Here is a 12,036-nt window from a genome sequence, read left to right on the forward strand (position 1 = left end):
AGTCATCTGTCTTAAGGACAGGTTGTGTTGCGTATATGACATCGTGAAATCATCAATATGTGCGCCTAAGAGTCAACGTGTCCCAGTGATTAAGGGGTTAATGGGAGAGCTGTCGTGTCCGCTCACAATGAGCCTCTGTCTCTCATGGAGGTATTGTCTAGCAGTTCATACTGTGATGTTCCTGTACAGCTTGTAAATCATAGGGTGTCTTCTCCCAGATCCCAGCCCTGGTGAGATCTTTTATAAGGTGTCAGTCTGTGGTCACCACTGGTGACTTGGAGATAGCTGCTGGCAGGTGGCTTCCTGTAATATATCATCAGCCCAGGGCTCAAATCACACAGTCAAAGAGGAGGCATTGCCTGCCTCACCGCAGACACACAGTGCTCACTACAACATTCAGCTCATTGCTCTGCACCAGGACACACTTCTCCTGTTCTGTCACCATGTTCCTTCTAGCCCAGTACCCATACACCTGACTACACCTAAGCCAGCTGTTCCATTATCCACCAGAGGAGATCCATACTGAGCCTTGGCAAAAACAAAAATTCTCCTCTGCTGTGAAAGTCTTAACTACTTGTGTTCTTTTCCTCCTATGGAAGATGGGGAATTCGTATGCTGGACAACTGAAGACAACGCGTTTTGAGGAAGTTCTGCACAATTCCATCGAGGCTTCTCTGAGATCCAACAACTTGGTCCCTAGACCCATATTTTCCCAGCTCTACTTAGAAGCTGAACAGCAGTTATCATCCCTGGAAGGTAAGAAGTTGCTTTCACAGTTACACGAGGACTACTCTTGTGGTGAGGTTCCCTATTCCCAGACTTCTCACAGTGTCCTAGGATTGAATTTGATCAGGGTCAACATCTGCCTGGGTTTGTATGGTCTCCCTGAGTTTTTGTAGGTTCTCAGCAGGTACTGAAGATTGGCCCTAGTGTCAGTGTCCAAGGTTTGTGACTTATTAGGGACTGGGACTGCTATGCTGGTGCTATATGAATGATCACCCTTTTTATTAATATAGTGGGGGTACGGGCTCAAAACAAGACATGTTAAGAAATAAGACCTTATAAAAGAAGAAGGTTCAGCACTGAGGAGCAGAGTATCTAAGAGGCTAGAGTCGACAATTGGGGTGGGGGGCTGGAGGTTACCAGGGTTGTCTCATTGTACTGAGGAGTTAGAATGGATGTGGAGGTGGACGGGTCGCATTTTACAATTCTGTCATATGTGCGCACAAGTATTATAGGAATATCTAACTTAGAATTCAGACCTGGTTTTAAAATAAATCAATAATTCGCTGAGGTTGTATGTATTTATATCCTTCTTTCAGCCTACATCATTTAATATACAGTGTCTTGCAAATTATCTAAAACCTCTAGAAGTCTATCTATCTATCTATCTATCTATCGAATATCTATCTATCGAATATCTATCTATCTATCTATCTATCTATCGAATATCTATCTATCGAATATCTATCTATCTATCCATCCCATATCTATCTATCTATCTATCTATCTATCTATCTATCTATCTATCTATCTATCTATCTATCTATCCTCATATCTATCTATCTATCCTCATATCTATCTATCTATCTATCTATCTATCTATCTATCCTCATATCTATCTATCTATCTATCTATCTATCTATCTATCCATCCCATATCTATCTATCTATCTATCTATCTATTCATCCCATATCTATCTATCTATCTATCTATCTATCTATCTATCTATCCATCCCATATCTATCTATCTATCTATCTATCTACTTACTGTATGTCTATCAATCTATCTCTCCTCATATCTATCTATCTATCTATCTATCTACTTACTGCATGTCTTATATATCTATCTAGTATCTATCTATGGTCTATCTATCTATCTATCTATTCTATTACTTTCTAAATCATTATAATTTTCTTTCTTTTCTTTCTTTCCTTTTTTTTCCCCCATTTGTTTTTCTTACTTTCTTTCTTTCCTTTTTTTCCCCCATTTGTTTTTCTTCTGTTCTTTTCTTCTTTTTTTTCTTTACCCTTTAATATTATTATCCTATTATTTTTAAAGGGGTTCTCAGGACTTTTAATATTTATGACCTATTCTTAGGATAGGTCTATGGCAAAGCAGCAGCGAGCAGGAGGAGAGACGGGAGACAGCACGTGCACACTGTGCGCGCCATCTCCTCATACAGCTGATCTGATATTGATGACCTATCCTGAGAATAGGTCATCAATATTAAAAGCCCAGAGAACCCCTTTAGGGTCCAGTCACACGTCCGCAAAATGGATCCGGATCCGTTCCGCAACGTTGCGGAACGGATCCGGACCCATTCATTTTTAATGGGGCCGGAAAATATGTGGACAGCACACGCAGCTGTCCGCATCCGCACTTCCGTTCTGCAAAAAATAGACCATGTCCTATTCTTGTCCGCAGACACTGACAAGAAAAGGCATTTCTATTAAAGTGCCGGCCATATGCGGACCGCATAACACTTGCGGATGTGTGAATGGACCCTTAATAACAATAATTTTAGGGGCCATTAATTCCAGGGCACCGTACATTAAAAACAGAGTAAACATACAAAATCTAAAACCTGAAACTATTGACTGAGAACTAATAATATCACCATTACTATTATTGGTTGTTTCATTGTTATTAATAACCATTAGTTATGACGGAGCAGTTGATTGGTCATCTTTGGCAACAATTATATTTCCATTTACGGAATAATCTAGAACGTCACTAGTCCTGTCTTTATATAGTCGAGATTGAGGCACTCAGACCGTTCAGTTTTGCAAAAACTGAATGGTCTGAGTGTCTCAATCTCGACTATATATAACGTGGCTATTTTAGCCCTTGTTGGCACCAGAAAACCGCGGTTCTCCATTTCTCCACCATAGTCCTGTCATTAGTCATGGGCAGAATGCATCTTGGTCAGTAGCACTATGAACTCAGTAACCCTGTTTTCTGTTTATTATCAGATAATGTAATTACTTTACAGAAGATATTACTGTATTATGCGAGTATTTAGAGTTGGCTGAGCCAAACGTGCGTGTCTTCAGGTCCAGTAGGTGTCAGCCAGACATGTTTTGGCGATGAGCACTGCTGCGCCCCACTTGTGGGATTGCACCTCTATGGAGAATGGGGTTTCCTCTATGCCCATCCCACTTGGTGAAGGGTGTAGGTGGCAGGGGTGAACTGGCATATACCCTACAGGGAAATTTCTTGGTGGGCCGGAGACCAGGGGAGCACCCGAATCCTCTTCATAGCCACTGGCAAGATACACAACGATCTGATACTCTTAGTATTCTAATGCTAGGAGCATCAGGTCCTTATGTACATAGCTAGCAGCCGCAGGTGCTGTCCTGAATTTAACTGTATCACCATCCTCAGGATGCTGATACGGCAGTATTATATGCTGCACTGTGGTATTTGGTTCTGCGGGGGTGGTATTTTGTTCTGCACTATGGTATTGATGGACCCGCCTACTTCTGTTGTCCTTGCCTACTTGTGGCTTGTGTTGGCCGTGCCTACATGTGTTGCCCGGCCTACTGCCAATTTGGACCCGTCTACAATTTGGCGCCACTGTTAGTTTTTTTTCCAGGGCCACTTTAAGTTCCCATTCCGCCCCTGGTAGGTGGAGAGTGAATAGAGAGGTTGTTGCACATGTGCACAGCTCTCTCTGTTCTCTTCTGTGGAAATTACAGAAAATAGTCACGCAAGCAGGAGTGGTGTCGGAGGGGTAGGGACCCCTGTTCTGGAGAGCAGGTCCCCCAGGTTTTATTCCTGGATCATCAGTCAACTGCAAATGGTGTAGAAGTGCTGAATTTGTCAAATAAAAGTGCTTCCTAAAAATCTAGTTCAATTTGCTGAAAATGTAAAAAAAAAAAAAAAAACAACCCCTTAACTTCAGTCCTCTGCTGCTTTCTGTCTTTTTCACGGCATAATCACATGTCATCCATAAGGATGCCACCGAAACGGCATACTTGCCAACTTTTCTGAGTTGACCTGCTGAAGAACAGATAGATGAATGAGAGAAGCACATTCTCGAAAAATTTTTCAAAGATCCCATCCCTTACCTATATAGCCCCACCCCCTTCCAGGTACGACACATCCGAGCTGGTATGGATGCTGGGGCTGCAGTATCCCAATGCCGCATACAGTCAGCGCTCATGGAGGGCTGTTTTCTGTGAGACAGTAACCCTCTATGAGCTTTGTGGGAGATTTGCCAGCTCTTCAAAAAGTCCAAAAGCTCTCCCCCCATTTTTTTGTAACCTCTTGGATGTTCCCAGAGCGTTCTCAAGTATACTGCCAGTCATTGGCAGCCATAGTCATGGGATGATGGAACGCTTCTCATCATGCTGCAATGAAAACGGAACGCGGCAGTGGTCCGTGGCATCCGTAGCCCAGGAATTACACCAAATTTCCTGAAATTTTGAAGTGAGACATTGTGATATCACATAGTGTAGCACCACATTACAACACAGCTCTGCTACATCATCATTTACATAACTTTAATGACAGTCTTTCTCTCTGGTCATGGGTATATCCTATGGATAAATTCAGATAAGGGAAACATGGCCGTTTTCAGCCCTCGATGACTATTGTGCTCAGGTTTCAGTGGGGTTCTTGGTCGGCTGTAAATTTAGAAAAGGTTCCTAATTCCTTGAAATTTCCTGGATTAGTGGAGATAGGATCTCACTGCCTTCACCGGAAGCCCAGGATTAAGGATTTAGCTAGCAGCGTGTCGTAAGGTTGGATTGGTTTTCTTGATTTTTTTTGTTCAATAACATATGAGATTGGACGTTGCATCAGATATACAGGTGAAACTCAAAAAATTAGAATATCGTGCAAAGTTAATTTATTTCAGTAATGCAACTTAAAAGGTGAAACTAACACATGACATAGACTCATTTCATGCAAAGCGAGATATTTCAAGCCTTTATTTGTTATAATTTAGATGATTATGGCTTACAGCTTATGAAACCCCAAAGTCACAATTTTGAGGTCCCCTTTGCTCAGGGGGTATGGATTAATTAGGTGACTAGAGTGTGATACTTTGAGCCTAGAATATTGAACCTTTTCACAAAACTCAAATTTTAAGCTGCATTAATGCAATTCCTTTTCATTTGCATTACTGAAATAAATGGACTTTTGCACGATATTCAAGTTTCACCTGTATTTATAGAATATGCTTTCCACAGTCTTGTGGTCGGGCATCTTTAGATCATCTGATCCTTCTTAGATTTTATGGGGTTCTCTAATGGCGTGCCAATGAAGCTCAGCAGTTGTGACCCTGCTTTCGCCCAGTCCAGAACTGCAAATCTGCTTAGTTATAGGACCATATGGCTGTGTATATGCAATTTTTCACAGGGCCAGGATGAGGGCTAGGTGGAGTAGGCAGTTGCCTAGGGCGCCACTGATGGAGAGGGGACAAATAATAACACAGTAACAAAGGGCAAGATTTATCAAACTGGAGTGGATCATATAGATGTAGTATAGTTAACCCTCATGCTTTCTGAGACGTGTTATCTAAACTAAATGCGTTAAGCAAACGCCTTCAATTGCTTTTCAATGGCTTTTGTCTCAAGATAACGCGATGAGTTAAGAAATTTGAGTTAAGAGTTTGTGTGTTAACCCTGCTACATCCGTAAATTATTTTTTTCTTTTTTTGTATCCACTACCGGCTTCATTCACACGTGCTGTTTTATGCTGGTTTTACACATACACAAGACACAACGTTTTTGTAAAGAGCATCATTTTTTACGTGACCTTTTTCGTGATTTTTTTTCTAGCCTGTAACTCCGCAGCCAGATGTTAAAGTCCATATCGAAACATAAACTGCACTACATACAAAGCGTTTTGGTTTGTGCTGTTTTTGTGGCTTTTTATATTATTCAAAACGCACCATGCTCTGGGTATGGCTTTATTTTGCCATTCTTTCCCATTAGCTTCTCTATGGGACTTAAAGGGGTTTTCCGACATTTTACTACTGATGACTGATCCTCAGGATAGGTCATCAGTATCTGATCGGTGGGGGTGTGACACCCGTGACCTGCCACAAATCAGCTGGGCACCAGCGCTCCTGTGACTTTTCCTAGGCCAGTGACGACACGTTCATCGCAGGTCAGTCCCATTGAAGTGAATGGGGCTGAGTGCAATACCGAGCGCTGCCGCTATACAATGTGCTTAGTGAGCACAGAGAAGGCCGCGGTGCTCACAGGAGTGCCGATGCCTTCTCCAACAGGTGACTGGAAGGGGTCCTGGGTGTTGGATTCCCACTGATCAAATACTGATTAGTAAAATGTTGGAAAACCCTTTGTGTGGCAGCTGAAACCTCATCCATCGGGCTGCCCAAATTTGCAGGTTAATCATGGTATTACCTTAAATTTGTGCTTCCGTTGGTCGCTGTGGTGGACGATATTTAGGCCATTGCATCACACCCGCTCCATGCAGACCCAGTCTTAAAGAGCTTCCCCATAACCAACATTTATCATCTACACACAGGTCGATGCTTCCACACAAATAGCCACGTTTATCATACAGATAAGCCAATTTTATCATACAGATATGCCACGTTTATCATACAGATATGCCACTTTTATCATACAGATATGCCACTTTTATTATATAGACATGCCACTTTTATTATACAGACATGCCACTTTTATTATAAGACATGCCACTTTTATTATACAGACATGCCACTTTTATTATACAGACATGCCACTTTTATTATACAGACATGCCACTTTTATTATACAGACATGCCACTTTTATTATACAGACATGCCACTTTTATTATACAGACATGCCACTTTTATTATACAGACAGGCCACTTTTATTATACAGACAGGCCACTTTTATTATACAGACAGGCCACTTTTATTATACAGACAGGCCACTTTTATTATACAGACAGGCCACTTTTATTATACAGACAGGCCACTTTAATTATATAGATATGCCACTTTTGTGGCGGGAAAAAATGTTTTTGCAAGTGCCAATACTCCGCCGGCCGCACCACTTTCCCGAAAAGGGGGCATGGCGAGGAAGGGGGAAACATTTATCTTCTTTTACGACAGTTTTCTGGCATGGAAGAAGACTGAAATCTACACCAGCCAGGCATAGAAATCTATGTATGACACCAGCCTAATGAAGTTATTGGTAAGTTTTTGGTGCATTTTTTTTTTAATTATTTTTTTACCAACCAGAGGAATTGATCCAAAATGAAGAAAAATTATAAAGAAAAGACATACACATGTATACTTGTTCTTTTTATAACCACTCCTGCATAAAACTGCATGTGTGAACCCAGCCCAAAAACTGCAAAAGAGACGACACAGGCAGTGGTAGTTTTTTAGTTCTAAGGGTGCGAAACATGATGAAATTACCACCAATAGCTCCAGGAGCATTTGCATTTTGAAATAAAGATAAATAATGTCCCTTATTTTCCGTTTAGAGGTACTTTAGTGTTTTTTCTATTTGCATTTTCCACATATAGGAATAAAAAAAAAAAAATATGACATTTACACATACTGTACCTTTGAGGGGATTAAAGGGGTTGTCTCACCTCAGACATTGGGGACATATTGCTAGGATTTGCCCCCAATGTCTGATAGGTGCGGGTCCCACCTCTGGGATCTGCGGCTATACTTAGAACGGAGTCTGCAAAGTCCCGGAGGGCGCACCGTGCCTGCATGGCCGCCCTCCATTCATTCCTATGGAAGTGCCGAAAATAGCTGAGCACTGGCTTGGCTATTTCCATTACCCCCAGAGAAGTGAATGGAGTGGTGGCCGCACTTGCGCGGTGCATTTCCCATTCATTTTAATGGGACTGCTAAAAATTGTCGAGTGCACGGCTTGGCTATTTTTGACGCTCCCATAGGAATAAATAGAGGGTGGCCTTCACTTTGCGGGTTCCGTTTTAAAGATAGGTGTGGGACCCAGACATTGGGGGCATATCCTAGGGATTTGCCCCCAATGTTTAAGGGGAGACACTTTAAGATATGCTAATGAGCTCCTAGCAAGCTCTGCCTCTGATGCCACTAGATGTAAGGCAGCTATCCTATAAGTCAATGTTCAACCCTTTGAATAGGCCTTGAGGCATTACTCAAGTATTAAATAAGCCAGCACCTCATCTGCAGACAGCTGTTTCAGGGTGATTGCCCCTCATCAGTGCGGAGCAGAGAGTACTGGCTTAACTGGGTGAGAGGCCTAAATCAGAATTCGGGGGATACTTTCTTTCCTTACGAAGAGCGCCTTAGTCGGCGTGAGAAGACTTACAGGCCATACATGCTCCTCTGGTGGAATTCTGAGAAGAAAAGGATGCAAATGAGCTCTTAACAAGCTCCGCCTCTACTGCCACCAGATGTAAGGCAGCTATCCTATAAGTCAATGTTTGACCCTTTATAAAGACTTTGAGACATGACTTGGATATTAAATAAGCCAGCACCTCATCTGCAGACAGCTGTCATCTGGGGATTGAAACTCTAAAATATTTCCTTACCACTAAAATAAAAAAATATACATTTTTTTTGTAGGAGTCACAGGCAGACAAAGGTCATGCTCCATGGGTCATGTGAAGGTTTTTGTCCAATCATATGAAGTCCAACTTCTGATTACTCATGTGATTCGCTGAAAAAACTGCATGTGACAAGTACAGTTGGATTCCTCTAGGCCTGGGACTATTGCAAGCAGAAATTGCTTTAGCAGGAGGGTGGGTTTCTGGGGTCTGATAATACAGACCACTTCATGGGGTTTGGTCAGAAATTCCATGATGAGGTTAAAAAGAAAAATGGTCTATGAGCACTTGAAGTGTCAGAATTTGGACCTGAAGGTTCCATTCATGGGACTTTGAGGGGAAGACTGTTTCCACGTATGTTGCTGAAGTAGTAGATGGTGTATACCCTGACATGTGCATAGATTTTACAGCCAAACATTTGCCAAAAGAGTGCCCAAATATCATATGTTTGTCCTGTATCTGGTAGGGTCCCACGGTCTCCACTGGATAGAAAATTATGATAGGTGGGGTTTTAAGGGCATAAAACTCAGATCCCAGGGGTTATACAGAAGACCAAGCATCATAGAACAATATTGTCATCTTATTCTGTTCTGAATGGGGGGGAGGGGTGGTTATGGCAGGAAAGGGGTTCAGGATTTGGAGCCATAAATGGGATGTCAACTGCAGCCATATTAAGGCCGCGTGGTTCCATCTGGCTCCCCATGTCACCCCTAAATAGAACTGTTGAAAGGGTTATTCGGGAACTGGATATCGAGTTGGACAAAAAAAGTTATAATGCTTCTGTGCCCTTTCTAAACACCTTTTCTTAGCCAGTGTCTTGACTGCTGCTCTCCTCCTTATTGCTACAAAGGAACCTGTAGGAGGGACATTAGCATTTCCAAGCTTCCAGGGAGCTGATATGATCTCAGTGCTGCTCCTTGTCAGACCACCTTTCATGTAGTAAATTCCACTAACCATTTCCTTGACACTAACATTAAAACTACAGTCCTCCCAACAGAGGAAAGTAAAAATAAAGTCTACTCAGCAGCAGAAGTCCGCCTGTCATTAGTATTGGGGGGGGCCTTTATTTATTGTCCTAAGAAGTCTTTTGTGACCGCATCCATGCACTGATTTAGTTGTGGGCCGGGACTTGTGCTTGAACAAAACAGCCACAACGAACGAATGAGCAGAGCTGCAGGCCAAAGCTAGGGGAACGCGGTTGAGTGTTCATTTGGATGACTTCTTAATTAAAATCATCCTCTTTTATCCTCTGTAGGTGGTGTGGACAACGATGATGACGATGAAGACGATGATGTTTCTGGGTCAAGCAGTCCAGCCCATTCATATCTGAATAAACCCCCACCGGAAGGCTGCTGCACGACTGATGGTGAGGACTAAAGGCCCTTTATAAGGCAATTATCAGGAACAAATTGAACATTTGCATTGACTGATCATGAGTGGAGGTAAAGAGCTGCGTTAGGCAGCAATCAGTTCCGGCGATCGCTTCTGTCATCTCTATTGCTTCTGGGCGGCAAACCCCTGTTTACACAGGCTGCTCAAAAATTATCATTTTTTGCCGCACCCACTATACTTACACCTGATGAACGAGCGTTTGCTCATTCATCAAGTGATCGATGCCACCTTAACACAAGGCAATTATCAGGAACATATGGACGCTCGTTCCTGATAATCTGCCAATGTAAAAGGGTCTTAAGAGCCTACTTGTTGCGTGATGTTTTCTACAAGTTCTGCACTAGACCTTTAAAAATATTGTCGACCAGGAGAAATCCTTCAAACCTGATGGGTGCATCATGACAAAATCTTATCTTTTGTTCTGGTCCTTTCCAATAATAAGCAGAACCTCTGTGGTGGCATTTCAGTGACCCTTATGATTTTGGTTGAGTGGCTATGGTCCTTACATGATCTTCGCCTCTTATTTATGACCATGCCTGGTGGTCCAGTTGCTCCCAGAATGGTCCTAGAGAACCCTAAGCTTGTTTGGGCCTCAATTTGTAAGTACAGATTTCCTGACCATGATATATGGGAATAATAGAATAATACATTCATGTTTTTATGTATTTGTTTCAGGTTTTTGTCAGGCCGGTAAAGACTTGAGATTGGCGTCCATTGCCTCCGAGCAGTTTGAAGTGCCTCCTGGATTCTTATTGGTTGGTGCAAAGTCGCCTAGTTTACCAGATCATATTCTGGTGTGTGCTGTGGACAAGAGATTTCTACCAGATGACAACGGCCGCAATGCACTGCTAGGTAGGTAGCCAGATGTATGTAGCCCCTGTATCTCACTGACATTGGTTCCACATTACTTTCTTGCCCTCAGCCAGCCATGTATTTGTGCAGAAGTTGTGGTCACACCTTGACCCAAAAGGTCTATCTGCCCCATATGATAAATACTATTCATGGCTAGGAGTTGGGGTAGGACCCAGTTACATATTTTACACTGTGGCCCCCCCGGGTTACGTCTTTGCCCCCAGCAAACAATGAGAGCCCTCCTGGATTCCTGGGTGTGGACTCACAATGAGGTCTTTATTTGGAGGCATGTCTGCTATTTGAGGTCTGACGTGTCTTGTATGATCAGATGCTGCTGTAAAAGTGCAGTTATAAGGCTGGGGCACTGTGACCGGGTGCTGAACTACAGCGAGTACTATATAAATAGAAGATAATAAGACCAGACTGGGAGGAAAATCAGTAGAAAATACATCTTCTTGTGCTGCTTCTATTCTGTGTCCTTGAATTATTTTCAGTATGTGTCCACATTATTTTCCTCTTAACATATATAGGCCGGGAACTTATAGTTTATATGGAGGGGTATGCGGCTCCAAGGCCGAGTAGTAGTGTTTTCATTTGAGAAATAAGATTGCTTGCTATCCTGCATATAATAATTCAGAAAGTCAACGTTTTATTAGCAGATGTTGAAGATTTTGAAGGTTCTTTACCCATAAACAATGCAGATGGTTGTTGGCCGAATGCTCTGGCAGCTATTCTCCTGATTAGAGATGAGTGAATTTATGAAAAGTTTGATTCGCAGAATTTTACAAAAAAAACTTTGTCACGAAGCGCATTTTTTTTTAAGTAGCGGGTGCAATGACAGGAAGCTGCGATAGCTCCGCCCACCATCATTGTACCCCTCAGATGCCGCGTTCATACATGATTGCGGCATCTGAGTGTAAAAACAGTGTGAAATTAACATAATATATTTTTTTAAATCAAACTTACCGTCTCCATTTGCTCGCAACGGGCCGGCCGTTGCTATCTTGCTTGAAGATCTGGAGTGAAATCTCGCACGGTGCGAGATTACGTCATCCTGCCGGCTGGCGTGGTGAGGTGATACGTCACCACGCACAGGATTGCAGCCCGTCGCGGGCAAGTTAGAATTTTTTTGTTTTTTTACACTATTTCAGGTCAAATCGATTCACTGACACGAAGCACGAGGAAATTCGGCTTCGAGGTGAATCGAATTTATTCTGAAATTCAGATCGAATTTCACTTTGTGGGATTCGATTCGCTCATCTCTCTGATCCC

The 12,036-nt window shown here is 42.4% G+C and overlaps 1 protein-coding gene across 1 annotated transcript in view; it reads left to right on the forward strand.

Moving 5' to 3' along the window:
* The first annotated feature begins 462 nt into the window (after positions 1 to 462).
* Positions 463 to 12,036, forward strand: part of GREB1 (growth regulating estrogen receptor binding 1) — a 109,134-nt gene continuing 97,560 nt past the window's right edge. Inside the window, exons 1-3 of the mRNA XM_040430970.1 lie at positions 463 to 756; positions 9,776 to 9,886; positions 10,588 to 10,764. Coding sequence (XP_040286904.1) covers positions 600 to 756; positions 9,776 to 9,886; positions 10,588 to 10,764 — 445 coding nt within the window. The 5' untranslated portion in view covers positions 463 to 599. The remainder of the gene's footprint in view (positions 757 to 9,775; positions 9,887 to 10,587; positions 10,765 to 12,036) is intronic.

Source organism: Bufo bufo, chromosome 4, assembly GCF_905171765.1.
Source record: "Bufo bufo chromosome 4, aBufBuf1.1, whole genome shotgun sequence".
NCBI lineage: Eukaryota > Metazoa > Chordata > Amphibia > Anura > Bufonidae > Bufo > Bufo bufo.